This window comes from Emys orbicularis, chromosome 3, assembly GCF_028017835.1.
Source record: "Emys orbicularis isolate rEmyOrb1 chromosome 3, rEmyOrb1.hap1, whole genome shotgun sequence".
Classification (NCBI taxonomy): Eukaryota; Metazoa; Chordata; order Testudines; family Emydidae; genus Emys; species Emys orbicularis.
This window is the reverse complement of record NC_088685.1, coordinates 92,594,587-92,618,003: the sequence shown is the minus strand read 5'-3', so window position 1 is coordinate 92,618,003 and position 23,417 is coordinate 92,594,587. Positions and strand designations below refer to the sequence as shown.

At 40.2% G+C, this 23,417-nt stretch overlaps 1 protein-coding gene across 1 annotated transcript in view; it reads left to right on the top strand.

Annotated features, from left to right (window-relative positions):
• ROS1 (ROS proto-oncogene 1, receptor tyrosine kinase) overlaps positions 1-23,417 on the top strand; it is a 91,011-nt gene that overhangs the window by 27,573 nt on the left and 40,021 nt on the right. Inside the window, exons 14-29 of the mRNA XM_065401421.1 lie at positions 676-888; positions 1,579-1,689; positions 2,724-2,905; positions 3,818-4,009; positions 8,589-8,689; positions 11,942-12,156; positions 12,487-12,650; positions 13,123-13,285; positions 14,556-14,818; positions 15,648-15,711; positions 16,726-16,928; positions 17,695-17,906; positions 18,469-18,758; positions 19,790-19,966; positions 21,447-21,664; positions 22,751-22,895. Of these exons, the coding sequence (XP_065257493.1) occupies positions 676-888; positions 1,579-1,689; positions 2,724-2,905; positions 3,818-4,009; positions 8,589-8,689; positions 11,942-12,156; positions 12,487-12,650; positions 13,123-13,285; positions 14,556-14,818; positions 15,648-15,711; positions 16,726-16,928; positions 17,695-17,906; positions 18,469-18,758; positions 19,790-19,966; positions 21,447-21,664; positions 22,751-22,895 (2,913 nt within the window). The remainder of the gene's footprint in view (positions 1-675; positions 889-1,578; positions 1,690-2,723; positions 2,906-3,817; positions 4,010-8,588; positions 8,690-11,941; positions 12,157-12,486; positions 12,651-13,122; positions 13,286-14,555; positions 14,819-15,647; positions 15,712-16,725; positions 16,929-17,694; positions 17,907-18,468; positions 18,759-19,789; positions 19,967-21,446; positions 21,665-22,750; positions 22,896-23,417) is intronic.

Below are 23,417 nucleotides of genomic sequence, written 5' to 3'. Positions count from 1 at the left end.
TGTTCCATCCTAAAGGTCCAGTCCATGTTCCAGTGTACTTAATGGAAAGATCTTCCTGATTTTCCTTTCCCTGACACTGGTGTAAATCAGAAGTGACTCTACTGTAATCTGTGGAGTTACATCAATATGAAACAGGTGTGAGAGAAAAACCGGGCCCAATAATTTACGATAAAGCTGCCAAAATTTTAAGCAAAGATTTACTGATAAAATAAAGAATACACCTGGACAAATTAATGGAGGCTTAATTGTGTAAGTCACTCAGTCTTTCTGTCTTGCAGAGTTTAAAAAAGGCTGCATCTTAAATCATGGGGTGTAATGACCGCAGTGTTGACTACTGCTATCACAGTACTGTCACACATCTACCGTAAGTCACACATGGTGGCTGCTGGCTGGCAAAGTCTACTATCAGCTCTACCACACACGCAAGTGTGTTTGAACCATGGTGCTAGAAGCACAGCTGGTGCTGTGGAGACTACCTGCCACTCCTGGTTAGGTTGTTGGGAAGGGCATGATGTACTACCATGGCGCCAGGGACTAAAGCAGTACTAGTTTTTAATTTTCTCCCTGGCTGATATCTCTGATATTGGTAGCTTTGAAATGGATCTCTAAAACTGCAGTTTTCCTGGCCTCTATTGAAGTTTCTTGTCCAATAATGTGATTGTCTGCACCGTTCAGGTCCTTCCGCCTGGCAGAACTGGACTTACATTGTGAAGGTATCAGCCCAACATGGTGCTGATGAAGATCGGATTGTCTCCGATATCAGTGACACTAGGTTTACAATGAAAGGGCTGACTTACTCCACAGAATATCAGGTGTCAGTGAGAGCTCTATCTCCTGCTGGGGAAGGACCCTGGACAGAGTCTTTTAGGGGCACCACTTTAAAAGAAGGTAAGAACTACTTCACTGAGCAGTAAGGAGAAACTTGTCCTGTGCATACTCTCCACCTGTCGAGGCCTAGACCTGAAGAACACCAGGGGTTCAATCCTCTGCTGTGCCTACTCTTCATATAGTGACACGAGCAGCTGGGACCTCTTTTAAAGTGCTTGGGGAACAGTGAAAAGGGTGGCATTTGAAGACCACCAGTGGCAGGTGGCTGAGCATGGGTGCACCATCGGAAACAGTTGAGTATGCCCGTCACCATGTAATGAATGGGAGTGGGTGGCTTACTGGGGAAATGCAAAAGGCCCTCTGCAAGCATGTGTACAATGGCTCTAACCTGTACACTGTTGAAATATTTATTTAAACGTAGCTTACGTAGAATAATACATGTGGAGAGGAAAGGAGGGGCTCATGGTTAAGTCACTGGAGTGAGGCTCGGGAGGTCTGGGATCAGTTCCTGGCTCCACCACAGATTTTGGGCTTTGGGCAAGGCACTTAATCTCTCTGTGCCTCCATTCCCCATCTAAAAATGGGTGTCACATACTTCTTTTTTCTGAGCCTTTGTCTCTCTTGCGTATTGAGATTTACTGTTCCTAGGGGCAGAGCCTAGTTCTTACTATGTTTTTGTACAGTGTGCCTCTGATACTGGTTGCTGGAACAGGAAAATTGCATAGTTACAACTTGATCATTGTTTCTCAGTTGAAGAAGAACCTTATATCTTGGCTGTGGGGGACGACGGACTTTGGAAGCAGCCGTTGGATAGTTTTGGGCCGGGAGTATTCTTCTCTCCTAATATAAGAAATGTCTCAGGTAAATACTGTCCAGGCTGAGTGTTCCTGTAGTGGACCTGTCTGCATTGATCAGAGCTCCCCACAGTGGATGAAAGGAACTGAAAGATGAGAACTTTCATCACATCTGACTAGACTTTGAATGTGCAGTGAAACAGTTTGAACTGAACTGAGTCTTGAGGCAGAAGCTCCTTGCACTCCCTGGGCTAGAATCATCACTGGTGAAATGCCGTGAACGTGAGTTACACTAGGGATGAATTAAGTTCCCTGGGTGTCTCTCTACAGCTATGTAACCCCCAGTGTTACAAAGTAATGCAGTGCTATTGTAATCAGTAGGGCTACACTCATGAAAATGAGGTCAGTGTAGTAAGGTGATTGCTGTACATAAGATAGATCATGATGACGATCTCCCTATCAATTGAGTTTTAGAGCTGAGCTGTATCAATCCTTGTACATTGTTCCTGCATTTGTAGCAGGTTTGACCTGTTTCAGTCTTAAGGTATACACAACGCCGTAAGTGTAGACAGAGTACAGACACTGCACGACCCCTAGCATGGGTATAAATAGCAGTGTAGACAGTGAGGCACTGCTTGAGTGAGTAAAGACACACCTGAACCCCACGGTATATACCTTACACAGCTCTCTACATGCCCAAGCACTGCTTTCCCCATCTACACTGCTATTTTCAACAGTGTACTGTCCTGCTACCTACCCGCTGCCAAAGATTTTCCACACCATAATGGAAGGCTCTGGCAGCAGAGAAAGGCTCTGGCAGGGGGAGACAGTGGGGAAAAGGCTCTGGTAGCTCTCTGCCACCAGACTTTTCCTCACTGCCTCCCCCTGCCAGAGCCTTTCACTGCCACATCTAGCTACACCACCACACTGTGGATGCATCCTGCCTTTTATGGTGGCATATAGCTACATGTATCTTGCATGCTGCCGCTAATGTAGACAAGGTCTTGGTTGGTTGGATATTTTTAATTGTTCTTGAAAAAATTGTAGTTTTATTGATATATTTGACAAATAGCTGCTAGTATCCTTCTTTCTTGCTTCAAGACATGGACTGGTATAATGACACTCTCTACTGGAGCAACTCAACGGGGGAAGTTCATATGTGGTCACTGACTAGAAGAGCTGGTGCCATTGAGAAGTTTCATATATCTGACATCAGAAAAGCAAGGATAGTGGCCTTTGATTGGTTGGGTCAGTATTTGTACTGGGCTGGCAAAGCAAATACGGTATGTAAGAGTGTTACACTGAGGATGAACTAAAGTAATGAATAACAAAGGTGTTTATTACCTCCTATAACTTGAGCTGCTGTTGACCCTTTACTTTTATAGTAGATCGACTTGTAGCAATTACACCTTTCTTTCCATTGAGATATTTCCTTTTCCAGTTATGAAAGAGCTTGAGGTGAAATGTAATTATTAATTAAAGCCAGGATACTGAACTGCAGGTGCAAAATATACAAATAAAATATACCAACAATAGTTTCATAGCCGTAGTGCTCAGCTAAAGATTGCCAACTGAATCTCAGTTCATGAAGAGATGTACATTTGTATTTATCCTTGTATTATAACCTTGTGTAGCAATTGTAGGTGTTTTGTTAAATATAGGGGTGGATTTTCAGAAGTCATCTCTGATGTAGTACTTTGATATTGTGTGCCCAAATAGCTGCAAATGCGCTCTATACACCCACAAATCAGTTGCTTAGCCATTTCAGTTGTATAAAATGGGTCTGCATTAAAAATGTAGTGCTAAGTTATGCAGTGCTATAAAATTGCACCTGTAATTACTTGAGTGCAAAGTTAGAGGCCCTTCTGAAAATGAGAACCATAGGGCTAGATTCTCCACTACCTTGCATCCTAATTTACAGCTGTGCATAGTGAGTGCAAACTGGATGTGAACTCTTATCCACTCAGAAGGCTGGTGAAACAAGGACGATAAGTGGGATTAGAAGTTTTAGTTTTTGCTTTTGTCACTTAATAGCAGATCCTAAATACTAATTTTGCATAATTCTTTATGTGATACTTTAAACACATGAGACTGAAATCAATAGCTGTGAAATAGTCATATACATGTATTCAGATGCCTGTGGCTGATAACTAATGTGTGAGGAGTTACACTGTTTTCTCCCCGCCCGCCCCCAGATCTACAGAAAATCTCTGCTGGTAGGACACACAGATGTTGTGGTGCATGTTGCATTCCTGGTGAAGGATCTTGTGGTCGATGCAATCAATGGCTATCTGTACTGGGCCACAACTTATTCAGTGGAAAGCACCAGACTGAATGGAGAGCACTACCTTATGTTACAAGAGCAGCCACGGTTTTCTGGTAAACAGGTGACTGATATTTTAAAAGGAGTGTTTTAGTGTCTAGCTGCATAGGATACAGTCAGTATTAGTGCTTGTCACATCAAATATAACAATACGGCTTTCATTTATTATTGGGTGTAACTTGTACTTACACCGTAATGGTTAATTCATACAATTATTACTTTATTGAGTAATCATCATGGAGGTACAAGTTTGAATAACTGTATTTAACAATATTTGTTTTAATTGAGTTTTAAATTTCAGTGACTGCCATTAGAAAATGACCATTTACCTACTGCTATCACATAGAATGTGTGCTATTTTGCATTTTGACAGAGCGGTGGTATCTCAAAATAGCCTTGTACAGCAGCAACTGTTGGCAACTATTGACATTTTAATAATGACCACTGTAGATCCTGAAGATCCTCAGCTAGTGTAAATCACCTTGGCTCCATTGAAATCCTGGCCTTGAGTGTTTAAAATGAGATTTAGAGCAAAATATTGTATTACCAGTTTCCTGCTAGTCATTTTGCCATCTCTACCCACATTGTATCCACTGTTTGGCTTTTGTGTCACAGCCAGTAACTAGACTATCACTCACATGAATTTTACCTGTTTGTAAGCAAGAAGATGGACAATGTGTTCTTCAGAGTTTCCCTTTTGTTCCCAAAATAGAATTACTCTAGTGGTCGGTTTTGACTCTTGCAAACAAATTAGTCTTCCCATAGCAAGTTGTTACCTAAAAAGTAGATGAAGATCCCGATTCTCCATTGCTTCAAGGCAGCGTTTTACCATTTCCCCAGCTGATGTATCTGGCCATTTGAGGATTCCTTTTGCTTGAAGGGATTGTCAGTTGATACAGAACCACAGTAGCCATTTCTGTGCCATCTGAGCGCTGAGGAAAGGCATTGTGACCTTATGCCCTCGGAAAACCCTGTCTGCAGAAATGGATCCTGGGGGACACTGGCAGTCAGTGCAGCCAGAGGACTGGCCCATGCTCATTAGCCCCAAGATTAGGGGAGTGCAAATTTGGCTCAAAGCTACCTTTCCAACCCCCGTTCTCAGCTGCATTGGGCACTTTTCAGGAGCAGCCCAGGATGTGGGGCAAATCTTTAAATGCACTGTTTTTCCCTATGAAAGGGCTTTGTGAACTAACAGTCACATTTAGGTCCAGCACCATGAATATTTATCAGCACTTGGCTGAAAGCTGCCTTCTTTCATGACATGTGCTGAGTCACTCTCTTGGGAAAAAGTCCCTGTTCTCAGAGCTTGGATTAGTCATAGCTAAATTATCATTGAAGAGCTCAAGAATACCAAAAAAGGCAACCTGCTGTAGCATACATCTTAAATGTTTTCTTTAAAATGTATCCCTTCCCGATACAGCTTTTTCCTTAGGATTATACAAGATATGCTCCCATCTTACACAGATGCTGCTCATTATCAAAGATCCTTTTTGAACTCCAGATGTTTCCAAATCCACTGACTTCTTCCTGCTGCCTTCATCACAGTTCCTGGAATCCTTAAACTTTTAAAAGTATTTTTCCTCTCCCTAGAGGGTAACCACTAACCAGCTGGGTTTCTAGGATGTAAAACTTAAATACTGGGCAGAACGGGTTTGTCCTTTTAAAGGTGACTAGCAATTCAAAAGTTCAGTTAATCTTATGGGTCTTTTTTGTTACATCCACTCTGTGTGAAAGGTCTCAGCTAGAACATCGAATGGCAAATTCTAATAGTACAATAACCATATTATAATCCTAAATACTGAAGAATTAAGAAGTTTTTGCCACACAGAAAAATATTTCCATGGTGCAACGGATCAATGGTCCATCCAGTCACCTGCCTTACACCCCACCTTGGATGCTGGCCAGTGCTGACTTCTTTGCTGGAAGATGTCAACTTCCCATGCCCTGTAGTGCACCTAACTGTATCAGATTTCTCCCTGGTGATCAGCTTCTGCTCTAACGCATAAGGATTGATAATTTCTACCTTAAAAATAATCTTTTCCGTTTGTTCTGCCCTTATCATCCATTTCTTTGAATTGTTGCAATAGCTCCCCACATCCACTTCAAGCTTCTCATCCTCAATGTCAAGGCCCTTGCCACAACTCTGCAGCTGCCTGCTTAGTTGTTGTTGTCATGTCACTCTGGTCGCCATTTCTGTGCCTTGGGTGTTACCACAATGCAAACAATATAACAGCTAATAATAATTATTATTGTCCCCTAGCTATTGTAACTGCAGATGGTAAATTTAGTTCTATGAATAACTAATTATTTGCTGAAATTTACTAAGCTTTTTTAAAAACAAAATTAATAGACTATTAAATAGGTCATTGCAAGATCTTCAACAATCCATAACTATTCACCTTTTGAGCTTTAAACTTGAGTCTTGGAGTACATCTCTGATTTGGTATTTCACTGTGCAGGGGTGAGATGGCTAACTATTTTATCCAAAACTTAGAGTTAGGTAGCACTTTATAACCCAGACCCACAGGTGGTGTATATTGGCATAGCTCCGTTGACTTCTGACTTACACCGGCTGTGAGGATCTGGCCCAGTATGTTCAAAACGCCATATAAACATTGATTAGTTAATCTTTACAATATGCTTGTGAGGTCAGTAAATTATAAAGGAGCAGCAAAGCATGCTGCATGCAGTATGTGCCAGAACCCTGCTGAGTATTGCCTCATGACATATGGTAAATCAAGGGTTATTTCAAGAGGCTAAATTTATGTTGCATCTTATGATATAGGGTTACATTGCAGGATAACAACTATACATCATGTTCAGAGATTAATGTCTGTCACACCATGGAAAAAATCTGTCTATTTTTGTAGCACATGAAAGGGGAGGTGTTAAATTACTGCATGACCCCTGAATATGAATAATATACATTTTTCTTTGCTTTAATGTAAGTATTAATGAGGGAGATGGACAAGCCTGAATTGGTGGAAGAAGGTAGTTGTGGTAAAGAGAAGGGGAGGGGAAAAGAGGAGCCCAAAATGGCTAAGGAACATAGATGTGGGACTGGGGCGCTCATGGAAGAGCATTCATGTCCCGCCATACAATTTCCATACCCAGATGTGGCCCTCAGGCCCTCAGGCCAAAAAGTTTGCCCACCCCTATCCTATAGGTTGGCTGAAGGGGTTCTTCCAGTAGCTCACTTGTAGGAGACAGGAAGACAAAATTTGATGTAGAACATGTCAGTGAGAGCAGGTAAGAGGAATAATGTATATACTCCTAATCTGACTACACACTCTCTCACACCAAAAATAGTTTTTACAAAGGAAATCTACAAGAGCAATAATTCAAATTTTGATTTTCTGACATGCAATATCAACAGGAATGTGATGGGAATTGCATAAGAGTATGCAATATGACATTTCTTTTTCTTTTCCTAATGCCAACATCTTTTGTATTTGATTAGTGAAGAGTAAAAGAATGGATGCTCCATTCACATCCATAATTAAATCTTAACTTTAAAAAATGACATAGACCTATTGCTTGACAAGAGAGTAGAGGCTGGGAAATGTCGAGGCAAAATTTCAGAGTGGTGTCAACCTTATCTCTAATTTTGCACTTGCAATTTTGTGTATGCAACAACTTGCAGGCACAATTAGCTGAAGGTTCACATGATAGAATTCAGCTACCTAATTTGTGGATGCAAATCTTATTTTCACTCACAAACCAGGTTAATACATTCTTATTTCTATCGTTTGTGCACACAGTATTGTACATGCTGTTGACTGCAGGTATGAAATTATGTGATTTGTTTGGAACATTTGGTCTAATTTAAAAAAAAACCAACAACTTATGTTTGTGCAGTGTAGGTGAGAGTAGGGATAAGGGGCAAGAAGAGTCCTCTAATGTTTTCTTCAGATTACTACTAAATACAAATGATGGCATGCTGCTCTAACTGAAATTTAGCTATTTTGAATGTAAAACTTAATTAATTTTTTTCAACTAATTAGCATATCATTTTCCATAAATAGTAAGCTCAGACTCTGTACAAGATGCCCTTCTTTTGATTGCCCAGAAGTGATATAGCTTATGTAAAATCAAATTGTAAAAACACAATTGGAGACTGTGAAATATTACTCTAAAGAGTGACACTGCTTTTCAGATTGGAAACCAACAAAGTGTTTTGGACAGAGGACATTAAAATGCCAGAGGTGTTTATGCAATTTTAGGTATGGAAGGTTCACTAATTAACTGATATACTGCTACAGTAATATCTGAGCTACTCAGGTGCTACAGGGATGAGCAACATAGCAGATGCTTATAAATATAATTAAACACTTTATATAAAATCCTCAGCTGCTGTGAATTGGTGTCACTCTGCTGACATCAATAGAATTATACTGATTTACACCAGCTGAGGATCTGATCATTTGTTTATTGTTCTCCCTTTTTATATTCTGTCTAATTTAGACTGAAAAATCATTGTGATAGAGACTTGTCTTTTTTTTTTTCTGGTAAAGAGCCATTCTCTCCATGGTGCTGTATAATATAAACAACAATGATGCAACGTATCTTTCAGAATTGAAGGGATTTTTTCCATGATGTATTCATTTTGTTCACTTTACTGATTGGATTTTTCTGTCTTGTAGGTAGTTGCTCTAACCTTGGATCTCAGTGACGGCTTCCTGTACTGGCTTGTGCAAGACAGCCTGTGCCTAAATCTGTACAGAGTATCACTTTGTGGAGAGAGGTAAGGGTATCTGTGTGTCTCTCTCCTCCCCCCCCCTAAAATACATTGAACAATCAGAATTCCAGTGCATCCTTCCTTCATGTTGGACTTGTAACATTAGAAAATAAGTGGTTACAGTTTTCCATATTATCTTGAATCTGGATCATTTTTAAAACCTGACATTTCTCAAATATCAAGGGCAGCAACTAATACTCCTTGCCCTGGAATCTGCAACCCTTACTCACATGAGCAATCAGTAGTCATATGGTAGTCCCTTTGACCCCCATGAATATGAGATGGCTGCATTATTCACAAATGGCAAAGCCACAAGTGAGTTCCATAGGTCACGTCAGATGAGTGTTGGTCAGCCCTTTATATCACTTTACCATGCATTCTGCATGTGCCATGTATGCACAGGAAAACTACGTACAAAGGTTTTAAATGACGTTTTTGCATCCCTTTGTATGTAAAGCTTCTCTTGGGTACTGCAAGTCCAACTGTACAGGATTCAGAGTGAACCGCTAAAAATTACTTAAGTCCATTTCATGTGGAGTCTTCTGCTACCTCTAATCTACAAGCTAGGGGTGCGATCCCCTGGCTCGTCTACACCTACTCGTGCTAGCTTTCATTGAGGCATGGCTGAGCCGTGCCCAGTACAAACCCACCTGAAACCAGCGGACAAGTACTTGGCACGGCTCAGCTGTGCTTCTGCTGCCCCTACCAATGCTACTGCTGCCACACTGCTATTTAGACTTGTGCTAGCTCAATGACAGCTAGCACAAGTATGGGCACACGAGCAGGAGAATCACAACCCTAGCTTGTACTGTGGACATAGCCCTATATGTGATCAACTGAATTTTAAGATCGATCCCAGACTCACTGGTGGCCAGTGCACTGTGAACACCTCACAATCAAAATACATTAATTAGATTTAGTGTGAGGGGCTATACTTGCAACTCAGTTGTGAACCAGCTGCAAGGCATAAATCATCTTCTTTGGTATTTCAGAGCAAAGAGAGTAGGAGTAATCAATCTTAATGGACCAAACAGCACATATGAGCCTTTCAAATCTCTTTTGGATAGCATGTGTCAAAGCTGAAAGAGATTTCTAAGGTGGTAAAATGATGTGTTGGTAATGTATCTAATCTGTTGCCCAGAAGATAATTTGGGAGCAGAGAATACCTATAAGATTTGACATAGAAGTAGCATGATAGATCAAATCACCATACAGCTGGAAAGAAAGGTTAATAGATTTTAATAAAGAAGGGCAGATTACCCTGAAAACAATCAGCCAAATTCTACCTTGGGGTCTGATCCTGTTGCCATTGAAGCCAATGGCGTGTTTTCCATTCATTTCAGTGGGCTCCTAATGGGAGCTGGAAATCCATTGTTTCACTGGAACTGTGAGGGAAGGGAGACCAATTTTCAAAATGTTCAGTTCTGCATTTAGGCTCTAAAATGAGCATAGATAGGTACTGACTGGTGCACCATCTGGTGGAACGGAGCTTCTGAGTTGGGCTCCCAAATTTGGAGACTGGGCATAGAGTTGTATTTGTCATATGGAAATAATGTGGCAGTGCATTGAAGATTTGCCAAGAAAATTATTTGTGTGGCTGCTGATTGGCTGGTTGTGGATTGCCTGTGAGTTATTTAGACATTTTAGGACTAGGTTAACTGTATTACATCAGCAAGAAAATGAAGTAGAAATTAGTGTCTAGGCTAATAAGCGCCTTTCCCAGAGGGCTGAACAAGGTCGACGAGGGACATTTACATCAAGTCTCCATTACCATTGGCCCTAACCCATGCAATGGATATGAAACTGCCTCTGTGACAGAGGAGGTTTGTACTGAGCCACTCTGCCAGGTGCACAGACAGATCTTTGCAGAAAGCTGTGGCTTGTTTGTCCTGAATGGATCACTGTATTTTTAATATTTGTTTTCTTTTGTGCCATGCCTGATATTAGAGTGGACTTCTTTCAGCTAGTGGAGACATCATCCCTTGGCTGGGCTCACTGAGTGGGCATCCGGACTGGTGCTTCTGTGTGCTCTGTTGGCAGCAGTTGTACCAAGTGAGCTACTGGAAGAACCCCTTCAGCCAGCCTATAGGATAGGGGTGGGCAAACTTTTTGGCCTGAGGGCCACATCTGGGTATGGAAATTGTATGGCGGGACATGAATGCTCATGAAATTGAGGTTTGGGGTGTGGGAGGGGGTGAGGACTCTGGGGTGGGGCCAGAAATTAGGAGTTCAGGGTGTGAGAAGCGGCTCCGGACTGGAGCAGGGGGTTGGGGTGTGTGTGTGGGGTGGGATCCAGCTGGGGGTGCGGGCTCTGGGGTGGGGCTGGAGATGAGGGGTTGGGGATGCAGGAGGGTGCTCTGGCTGGGACCGAGGGGCTCAGAGGGCAGGAGGGGGATCAGGCAGGAGGTGGCCAGGCGGTTCTGCGCGCTGCCCCATCCGCAGGCGCCACCCCTACAGCTCCCATTGGCTGCGGTTCCTGGCCAATGGGAGCTGTGGGGGCAGCACTTGGGGCAGGGGCAGTGTGTGGAGCCCCCTGGCTGCCCCTACGCATAGGAGCCAGAGCGGGGACATGCTGCTGCTTCCAGGAGCTGTGCGGAGCCACAGAGCAGGGCAAGCCCCGGACCCTGCTCCCCAGCTGGAGCTAAAGGGCCGGATTAAAATGTCTGAAGGGCTGGACGTGGCCCCCGGGCTGTAGTTTTCCCAGCCCTGCTATAGGAGCTGATCTAACCCTCTTTAAATTGGAAGTCACTGTCTGTATATCTTACAAGGCCATTGGGGAATTCCAGTGGAGTGCAGAGGCTGTGGTGCAGAAAATTAAAGGGAGAGAGCAGGACAAAAAAGGTCACCTGTGGACAATGGCACACTAATCTAGGGGCCACTGTCAATCAAAGTGGGAGAATCATTTTCAGTTATACAAAAAAACAGGGATATCTTTAATAAATTATAACATACTGCCTTCTTTTGAATAAATTATAATATTTAGCATAAATATTTACTTCATTTTAAAGGTGTCATCTTATAAGAGCTGAAGGAACAAAGTATTGTGTTTGGTGCTCCAGTGGTGCATCAGACTAAGGAATGTTCAGTGGAAGGGTGGGGCAGGAATTGAAAGAAAACCTTTTTATTTGTTCTTATTACTTGTGTAGGGGGAAGGAGAACTTGAAGGATAAAGTTTAAGGTATCAAAGTTTATTGCATAGATCCTTTTTTCCTTACAAAGCAAGTTGTAGCTTAGGTAATTCCATATTTATTTTCACAGTTGTGGTGATGCTGTAGTCACTGAATTTGCAGAATGGAGTTCTTCAGAAGTATCCCATAGTGCACTGCTGTATTACAGTGGACGGCTGTTCTGGATTAATGGCTACCAGTTCATTACGACTCAAGAAGTCAATCAGAGTGTTAGCATCCCCTTTTCGCAACCAGCAGAGTTTGCAGCTTTTACCCTTGCTCAGAGGTCACTTAAACCTCTGCCAGGTATTTGATTTTCTGATCGACAGAACTTTAAAAATGTATTCACTGTCAGATTGTAATTCTTGGTTATTAACATCTGAGTGGGAAAAGATGTGAATACAAATATCTTGTTAATACATTTATCAGAATAGAGATGGATAACTTGTAACTATATAAACCAGTAGAAGCAGAATCAAATGATACTGATGTTGCCTAAACAAACAAAATCATTTTATTATTAATAATATACTAATGGAAGTTAATGGAACTTGTGCTCATAAATCACGTAGGCAGATTTGTAAATTCCACCCATTGCTCATAATTCTTATTTTTTTCTCATTTTCTGGACCACAGGAAACTTTTCCTTTCCACCCAAAGTGATTCCAGATTCAATTCTGGAGTCTTCCTTTAGGATTGAAGGGAATTCTTCACATTTTCACATCCTTTGGAATACTTCCACAACTGTGGAATGGGGCACTGTCTTCTACTGTGTGGAGTCCAAGGTTCTACAGACCAGGGTATTCATGAGATTCCTTCCCATTATCTGGAATTATTGCTTCTAGACACTGACAGTTATAAAAATTAGACATATAGTCTGTGTTCTTTTATGCCATATTGTGCCTTTGTGTATTTCTTTTATAGATATATGGACAGATCTTCTAACTCTTCAGAAGTTTGCTTGAATGACTTTGATTTAACAACTAATCAGTGTAGACCACAATACATCTGTGACCACCTGAACCATAGTTATAAACTTCATTTGCACTTGATTTTAGCACATTTGATAAACTATTGTTACACTTGAATCAAAGGGGCAGATCCTCAAGTGGTGTAAATGGTCACAGCTCCATAAAAGTCAGTGGATCTATGACAATTCAAAACAAGTTTATTCTCATTTTGGTATGGGTGTTTTGGAAAATCAAAGTTAAAGATCAGGAATGTTTACAAAGTTTTTTCTGAGAGGAGAAAAATGTTTTGTGCTTATTTTAGTTTGTGGATAGTGAACGGTGCCTGCCTCCTCAAAATCTGACTGTCCCATCCTACAAAGTCGAAGGGTTGGAGCCCTATATGCAGTTTGATTTTACTGTGACTCCTTATACGTACTGGGGGGAGGGACCTACGACATCCATATCCCTTCGAGCCCCTGAAGAAGGTACCGGACTTTCAAATCTCACTCCTAATCTTTAATGGGTACAGTAAGGCCATTTCAGGATGTTGGGCCTTTCTTAAGAGGTGTTAAGTTACTTCCAGGGTTGAGTTGAGACGAATCACAGAGACTGCAGATACACATTCTTGAATGTCTTTGACAATCCACTGTTACATGTGCATGCACGTAGACATTTGAGCAGACAATACACGGTGATATCCACTCCCTTGCCTGTGATTTTAAAGATTGATTAACTGAAGTTTATTATGAAATGACCAGTAAAATCCTGCATATAATACTTTAGACAGTTGTTTGAGTTTTTAGAAATGGTACTCATTTTTTACTTCGTAGGTGTCTTATTTTACTCAGGTCAGGTCAAAGATGAATCAGTTAAAGGGACACTTGGCAATATAATTACTGTAGAATTAACGCATCTGAACAAAGCACAGGGAAAAACTGTTTGGTGCAATATGCCAATTTCACAGAGTTTGAAAGACTGTGGGTCAAATGCTCTGCTCTGTGTAAGGGTACGTCCAGACTACCCGCCGTATCGGCGGGTAGCGATCAATTTATCGGGGATTGATATATCGCGTCTCGTTAAGACGCGATATATCGATCCCCGAACGCACTCCCCGTCGACTCCGGAACTCCACCGGAGCGAGCGGCGGTAGCGGAGTCGAAGGGGGAGCCGCGGCCGTCGATCCCACGCCATGTGGACCCCAGGTAAATCGATCTAAAATACTTCGACTTCAGCTACGCTATTCACGTAGCTGAAGTTGCGTATCTTAGCTCGATCCCCCCCCCAGTGTAGACCAGCCCTAAGTGATGTAAATAAGGACAGCTCCACTGACATTAGCGGAGTTCTGTTGTATAGAATAGTGCCAATTGTGTGGGTTTTTGTTGATCAAGCTAAAATCAAATACACATGTGACAATGACACATAGCAGTCACAGTCATAGCTAGGGAGTTTTGGAAGTAGCTAGTGGAACTGTCTTACCATTAGAACACACACTCATGCCTTCAAATACCTATTTATTTAATGAAATATTCACATTTCTACCTTAAAATCAAATAGTTTTTAAAGGACAATTTTAGGCTGAAGAATGAATTGCACAAGTTGCTGTATTCAAGTCTGAATGTTTTTTTCCCTCTTTTTAGCAGCCTAGGTGCCTTAAACTAATCTGTAGAGCCCAGGCTCAGGGGTAAAAGCAGGGGTTATCAAACATCATATTTTAACACAAGTTCTCTGCTTTGTTTCTATGTATTTTTAATACAGTTCCTTCAGCCCCTGCAAATCCCAGAATATATGTGTCACATGATGGTACATATGGCGGCAAAGAGAGAGCTGTAGTGGAATTTAGGTGGAATAAACCTAGGAGAGACAATGGAGCATTAACAAAGTTCAGAATTTACTATCAAATAGTAAATCAAAGTGGCACCAATGAGACTTTTACAGAATGGAATATAAGCAACATTGCACCCTCTCTGATGTCCTTTTCGCTCAAGGATGTGCTTCCCAGGCTGACAGTGAGGTTTCAGGTATGGAAAATTAATCAGGTGATGATCTGGTTATTTGGTGTTATAACCATGACAAGATGGTTGTGCCTGTCAGTGTAATGTGGAGAGCAATAATGCTTTACCTCTCATAACTATTACGCAGGCTTGGAGTGGCCAAAGGAAAATTTCCCATTTTCCAAACCCCTGGTAGCAGCAGCAGGTTAAGTACAGATCCTACTGAGTTGCAGCTCTGAATCCTGGGCTGGCTGAGGGTCAAAGACCCAACAGAACTTAGTTCCACAGATCAAGGACAGCCCCCACCACTGAAGAAGCGTGAGGATTCAGATGATGTCTGGTACCAGCTGGCCTCTGATGACTCATGTTTAAATGTAGCATGGCATTGTGGTTTTCATTATGAGTTGAGAACTGAGACGCCCATAATGCATGATTTGGTAATGCATTAAATTCAAAACACAAAGGGCCAGGCGAGCTGTGCTGCATCCTAGTCCAAGGATGAAGCAGCTGGGCCTGCTGGAGAATTACAACATGAAGCAGCAGGAGAAGTGCTTCCAGACCTCTTATCTGAAATGAGAAAAGCCTGTCTCCTTTGCTTGGGGACCTAGAAGTGGTTGGTAGACACAAGATGAACTATCATTGCCCAGACCACCTTTGGAAGCCCCCCTTCAGTCCAGTCCCTGATCCAGCAAAGCACTTAAACGCATGTTTAAATTTAAACATGTGAGTTTAAACATGTGAGCAGTCAGTGGAACTACTCATGTTTTTATTGTTAAGCACGTGCTTAAGTGCTTTCTGAACTGGGGCCTTAGTGGACATTGCTACTGAATATTTCTCCTGTTCCATTTATCTCCAGGTGCAAGCCTTCACATCGGCAGGTCCAGGACCGCTATCTAATATAGCAGAAGCTAACTCATCAGGTATCAATATTCAGCTACCATCTCTTGCAATCCAAATATTAATGCATGGTGGACTCAATAGTACAGGTGTTTGGTAATGAGATATGGAGCCTTTTACTACTAGGATGATGGTTCAAATATAGCTCAGATTGGCAGTAGCCATGGATGATTTGTGCAAACAGCCACAAATTTATATTCTCTGTATGAAGACAAATGTCACATACTGAGCCCTACCCACTTCCCATGGGAACAAACTAGGACAATTATTTGAACTTTTCATTGGGCTGTTGTAAAAAATCCATAGCTGCAAACAAGACATTTAGCTAGTTTAATGGCACATGTGTAGTGTGGGGCATTAGAACCCATGACCTGCATCAAAAATCCTAAATCTCTACCCTTTGAGCGAACAGAGATTATCCATTAGCTGTTGCTAGTATCAAGGTTTACACTTTGTACGCAGTCCACTAAAGGATGACATACTCACAAACAACGAGCAGCTATGACGCTTCATCCAGTAAAAGGCAGTATAATACACCCATCAGCCAGCACATTATACTGTGTTGAAACTAATACAAATGTTACCTTGAATGGCACCTTTGTGTACTTGCAGCTCTCAGCTGTATAAGTTCCTGTGTAGATATTGTTATTCATTTAGTCCCAGTTCCCCTTCTGGTTGAAATTATGCAAGCAACAATTGTGTTAAACTCCAGAGTGGTTAGGACAGTTCTCACATTTTCGCTGGGCACTGTGAATTGGGATGCTTTTCTGAGAACTGTACTAGCTGAATCACATTCTAGGCTATCTCCTGAAGTTGTCTAGGAAATTATTGTAGAACATGGTTCTTAGGGTGTGGGGAAGGCCGTGATGCGAAACCATCCTAAAAATATGCTTACATATTTGTGGCTAGTGCAGTTTCAAACACAGTTTGTGCAGGGCCCTTGTTAATTTTTGTTTAGTACCTGACTTTAGCATGATGAATGAACATTATTGTCAGAGAGTTTGGTATCAGTTGTTCTGTTTCATTTCCCCCTCCAGATTTTTTTCCAGTTCCAGCTCTCATAACTATTTCTGCCAACAAGATGGTCTTTACTGACATAGACAGAAATCAGACCATCCAGAGTCTTTCAGCAAAAGGATATATAAAGGGTGTCTGTTACACTGCTAATGACGAGACAATGTATTATAGCCAGGAAGATTCCCTTTTTCTTCTGAATATACAGAATAATTCCAGGCTTCAGGTATTCTATTGTGTATTTCCTTGTTTGAAAGGAGCATGTAAAATATGCATATTGTTGCGGTTATTTTGGGACCCGCTATGTAATGAATTAGAGCCCAATTATAGTATAAAAACTGAAAAGAGAAGCCTGACAAACAAATCACTTTTAATGGGGAAAACAGCATTAGAAACATGGCCCATTCTGCTTTAATTATTGCCAGCTTGTATGAGATGCTTAGTGTAATTTGTAGACAACTGGGTTATTTGATTTCTAGTAATATGATAAAAATCCTCATCCGGTCTGGAAAAATCAATTTTATCTGTAGTTGTTAGAGCTGGTTGAAAAGTTTTTATGTGGAAAGTTTTCCTATAGAAAATATGGCTTTGTTGAAACTGAAAGTTTTTGCTGGAAAATGTCAAAGCTGATTGAAAAAAAAATTATTTTCCAACAAGAGATGTCCTGATGATAATTTTCATTTTGTATCAACATTTTGAAATAAAACAATTTTTCATTTCAACATAAAATGGCTATTTTATTTTATTTTATTTTATTTTATTTTTTGAGTTAAGAAAACCAAAACAACATGTTATGTTGAAATGTTGATTTGAAATGACAACTTTTGCTTCTGTCAAAAAAGTCAAAATTTCTCATTTGATGATTTTTTGGTATTTTGACTTTTTGTTATGAAAGGAAACAGAAACTATTTTCTAAATGTCCACATTTCCTGGGGGATTAAAAATTCTACTTTCTGAACTGATGTACTAACTGTTTTCTTATTTCCCTTAAGCTTTTCAAACATGGATTTCTCCGCAATGTCACAGCTATTGCAATTGACTGGATTGCAAGACACCTCTTTGTTGCCTTGAAAACATCACAGAAAGGAACTCAAATATTTATTATGGATCTTGAACTCAAGGCAAAATCCCTTAAAACGTTGAACGTACAGTCAAGTAACAAATACTTGACTATATCATCTCTCTCAACATATCCTTTCTTGAGGTATGGTATGAAATGACTGATAACTTTTGTTTTCAATTTAATTGAGATACAGCAATTTAAATAAATTAATAGTTTTTTAAAGCCAGAAGGGAACATTGTGATCATCTAGTGTGACCTCCTGCATAACACAGGCCATAGGAATTACTGGGTGAAACTCTGTCTCCCCAACTTCTGGTTGAGCTAAAGTATATCGTTTAGAAAGACATCCATTCTTGATTTAAAGACTTCAAGTGTTGGCTCTACTGACATGAAACTCCATTTATAGTGAAGCAAAATGGAAGTCGGTAGCTAAATTAAAATTTTCTGCAATCTGCACATTGTAATTCTGGCCATAGAGGACCTCTGTTTAAAGATGTTCTGTTTAAAAGCAAACAAAACAAACCCAAAAACAAATAGACAAAAAACAACAAAAAAAACCTAACACCACTCTGAGGGAATTCCATTGTATTTACCCTACAATAACTTTAATGATTCTATGGCTGTATTAATATATTAGACTGTATTTAAGGTAGGTTGCCTGGAGCAGGATTTTCTATTGTAAATGATACATTTTGTTTGATAGTCGTCTGTACTGGATGGAAGCCTTTGATTCGGGCTGCTGGATATTTTATTATGATATCGTGAATAATACCAGGCACCGCATTTTGGGACACACACCTTTAGAACATCAGACAAGAAGAAGCTACTGCAGTTGCAATGTGACAGAAACAGACCTCGGAAGAGCAATGACTATAGATATGTCTGACTCCAAGAAATCCCATATTTTCTTTATCAAAGGAAGGGATGAAATCTGGGCCTCAGATTTAGATGGATGCCACTGCTGGAGAGTTATCAATGTTCCTAGTCTTCAAGGTGAGATCTCTCTGATGCATTTTTTAATTCTCAGTCTGTTCCCTACTGTTCTGTCAAAGAATTTACTTTTCAGCAAAAATAATGCAATACTCATCATGGATTTTCTCCACAACATTAACCACTTTGAAGTGAAGACAGAAAAAAGAAGTCTACGTCTGAATATTTAGTTATGCTTGCCATTGTAACAGAGCAGGGGAAAGAACAGTGTGGGATATTTGCAGGAATTATTGTTTCCCATTAAATCATCAGTCAGATAGACAGAGTATTGCATCAACTCCTGCTGCTTGTCAGTGGACGCCACTGTATCTACCACATTGTCACATTACGTAGAGAGGGTTTAATATTGTTGACAGAATTTGTGTGCCTCCTTCCCGCAACCAAAAAGATATGCCAGAGGGTAATACCAGCCTCAGTGTCTCCCTTCTCACCATCAGGGGAATGGCTTGAATGTGGTGACGGTGTTCCATGCACAAAAAGTCTTATAGGATGACTCATACCCTGATAACTCCTATAATGGTAATCCAGGCTCAGTTTTCAGCCTGGTCCTAGACACTGTAGCCAAAGAGACTTGGCTAAAAATGTCCTATTACAAAAGGGTCTATGGGATGTGTAGTGTTCCTGCTGCACAGAGCGGTTGCTGGTTTTTAACATCTCATCTCGGAAGTGAGGGATCATCTCCTCCTTAAGAGAGGGATTCCATTCAAGGTGAATGATGAGCCACAATTTTGTGTTCTATAATTACTGGTGTTTATCATCATTGAATTACACTTCCTGTAATTAATCTTAACCATAATAATTGGATAAGAAGAGAAGGCATCAAATCTACAGTTTGTTAAAGAGGGAAATGTTTCACTTTTAGGAGACATGTCAGAAAATGTCAGAAGTCTCCTCCTAAAAAAAGCTTTCCAAAGACTCAGATGCAAGTTAAATGCTCAACTCATTTTGACTTTCAGTGGGACTGGGTATCTATCTAACTGCACTTTTGCCTTTATTTTTATTCTGAAACATAACTCTGTAATATTTTTCTACAGACATGACCATTGGTAGTTTGACTGTCGACAGACAGTTTATATACTGGAGTGTTGTAACAAAAGACTATACGACAATTTATCAAGCAAATAAAGAAAGCAAACCCCTCTTCTTTCAGGAAAGAGCACATGAACAGGTGCAAATCTTAGCCTACAGCACAGCCATGCAGCCCTACCCAGGTAGCAGGTTTTTAAAATTTTAACGTGTCTTTTTAAAATAATTTATTTGGATTGTAAATTATTCTAAAAGTGTTTATCTAAAATTTACCACCTGACTGCAGATGGATTTCAGAGGAAAATGATTTAGATACATAGGACAGTGCAATAGATTGTAATACAATGCCAGTTTTAGAAGGTAGGATGAAAGCTAAGAACTGGACGGATGTTGATTGTGTCAGAGTGCATCATAATAATATATGCTGCATACATTCCATGAGCATGGGATGTGAGTAGTGGAGAATACCTCTTTAAAAGAATTTGGAATCTGCAGGTCATACGAAAAGAGGTGATTTACAATGGAACCACAGGAAACCTGTAAGTGTGGCATCCTGAAGACAGTGTGATGACTCAAAGTAGAATTGTGAGAGTTAATTAGAGAGCATGAACACTACTAGTGAGCAGAGGGATGAAAAAAGTTAGTGTGAGAAAACATCACCGCAAATGAAAATTAGACTTTGTCCTGCAGCTCTTCTTCTGCTATGACAGGCAAATTCAGTCTGATCTAGCTATAGTGCACTCGTCACCATAGTAACTAAGGGCCAGATGTTCAAAGGTATTTAGGTGTCTGTTGGAATTATTATTTATGCAGGGTATTGCCATGACACTAATTTAACCATAAATTCCTTTATTAAATCCAAAGGCTACAATTGCTCTAAACGTGCCTAAAAAGCTAAATAATAAGTAATTTATTACATCTAAGCAGTAACAAAACATTTATAAGCATTTGATCAAGGTACTTACGAAAGGGCTGACCCAGGGTGCTTAGACCCATATTGGTTGGCTCCAGCTTGGTCAGGCAGGTATTAGCAATGAACGCTTGAAAGGGTTTACTTTTTTTATACCTTTTAACAAACAAGTGAAGTCATTGCCAGTTATTGGACTTTAGCTAAGGCCAGATGAAGGAGTTTCTTATGTAGCCAATTATTTACTGTATCTGGTACCCAGTTAATTGTGTTATTTCTATTACTTCAGCTCAAACCTTAAATAAGATAACACAGGTATTTTGAAGGCTCACTACAACTTTAACACAACAATCCTTCTTTCTCAGGATCATATTCTCTTTGGTCAAATGCTGTGGGCCTGTTGCTCATGCTAATATCCCAACTCAATTTCATACCATAGTTCACCCAAATCTAATGTGGGCCTATATTCCTACAGCGCCTAACGATGCACCTAAATACCTTTAAAAATCTGTCCTTGAGTAACTTACAAGAAAATAAACAAATCCTTCTCTTTGAAAAAAATTATTTTTACTGGCTGCAAAAAATGAACCCAAACTATTAAATTCAGACTTTTTTCTTTATCTGTTTATGAAACCAGTGAAAAGATAGTATTTGCTAGTTATACTTTCTGTTTCTAAAGGCAGTAGGATCACATCTATAATCTGGAGTGTCCCTACAGCTGTTATACTTCAGAATGTTTTCTCTCCCATCCCTTCTAGATAAAGGATGCCTGACTCTAGCTTCAAATACTGAGAAACCTACTATTCTTAATATTACAAACACCAGTTTTACAGTAAGCTTACCGCCTGTCAAAACACAACTTCTGTGCACTGGCATAACCCGCCCTACTTCAACATACCTGGTGTACTATGGAAAAGTTACTAATGATGGCAGGAGCTCAGCCCGCTGTTTGTCTGGCCTACATTGTACAGTAATGGTAAGACTATTTTGGAGCAAAAACTTGCATGGCATCATTTATGAAAAGGTGATTCCATGACACTTCTAAGTATTTGATATTCCATTATGAAACCTTGTTTCCACAGACAGACACTACTACGTATTAATTTCCCACTCCATAAAACCATGCCACCTTCTCTGTATAACTCTTCTTGCCATAAATGGTAGCTTCCCTGGCTTTCTGTAACATAATTTCACACAAGAGGACTCTCTGACATTCAACTTTCTTAACATTTCCTTGCTAAAGCTCATTTGAAGGGACCCTTCAGTTTCTACTGCTCAAAAGCAGGTTGTGGATGTAATTAATCTATTTAAATAACCATTGAGACCAGTTTGATTTGGTATCTTAGTGTCCTTTTGCTCTCTCTCTCTCTCTCTCTTTTTTTTTTTTTTGCAGTTGCTATTTCTAATCCCCCTGACAGTTGCTGAACAATATGGTTTTGTAGCTGTAATTATTGCACTTAGCTCTTGGGCCAGTGCCTGCTGAAATCATGAGAAGATTTCCATTTATTTCAGTGGAGGCTGGATAAGATCCCTAGCTCACATCTTTATAATACCATGAAAATGACAAAATATTTTCTGGGATGGAAGAAGTTCATTATCTGTGCATAAAACGATACAGTTTGATGATTCCTTGGTACTTTACATGAAAGGAGTTGCGGGTCTCAGTCACAAAAACATCATTACACTTGGCACTAATTAACTGAACTCCTTGTTGGCAATCTCAGTAGAGAGACCAAGGATTAAAATGGCACAAAACCAGACATACCCTAGTTCATTCCTAGAAGTGACCCACCAAAATCAGGATTAAAGACATTGCTCAGTTGTAGGACCATGACATGTGTTGTGCCTGATCTGTTAGAGAGGTTAACATTCTAATGTCGTCAATCTGGCATCTTTCATGATCCTTACATTTACTTTTAGGAAAAAGTACGGCAATGTTTTGATTTTTGTCCTATGTAATTAAATCATATGTTCCCATTTCATTGCCAGATGCTTGTTCGGACATACAGTGCTTTATTTTCTAAAAGTATTTATTGTCTGTGATTCTGCCTCTTAATTACAGGAACTTCAGGAAAATACAGCACTTATTGAAGGCCTACAGCCATTTTCAAGTTATGTGATACAAGCAGCTGTGAAAAACTATTATTCAGATTCTTCTGAGCAGCCACATTTGGGGAAAGAGACCATTGGCACAACTCTTTATGGAGGTGAGTTTTAGGCTCTACTCTGACTTTTGGGCCTAATTCTAGTCTCACTTAGGCAAATGTAACTCTATTGACTTCAGTTAGAGTTATTTCTGAATTACATCAATGTAAGCGAGAGCAGAATAAGGCCTTTTAGCTTTAATTATGTATCATCTGCTAGAGAGTTTGGAAGTGCCTGCTCATCATTTAATCTACTCAGACCTGTGCAAAAGGCTGGAGGTCTAACAATATAAATAGGGTTTCTGATTTTCAGTTTTAACCAATAAACAGCGATAAAACACATCGATATAACAGCAAAAAAACAAAATCGGTGTTTATCCAATAGACACCAGAAAAACACCGGAAATGGTTACGTGGATCTAAGGGCTTGTCTACATAAAGCAGTACTGTGAGCTAAGGGGATGTAATTTCCAAAGTGCATGAACGTGGTGCACATTAATTGGTCTGTGTAGACTCTGCTGGTAAGCATTAAAGATTCTTTTGCGTGCTTTAACGTAGTGCTGTTTTAAACTGTATACTACGTGA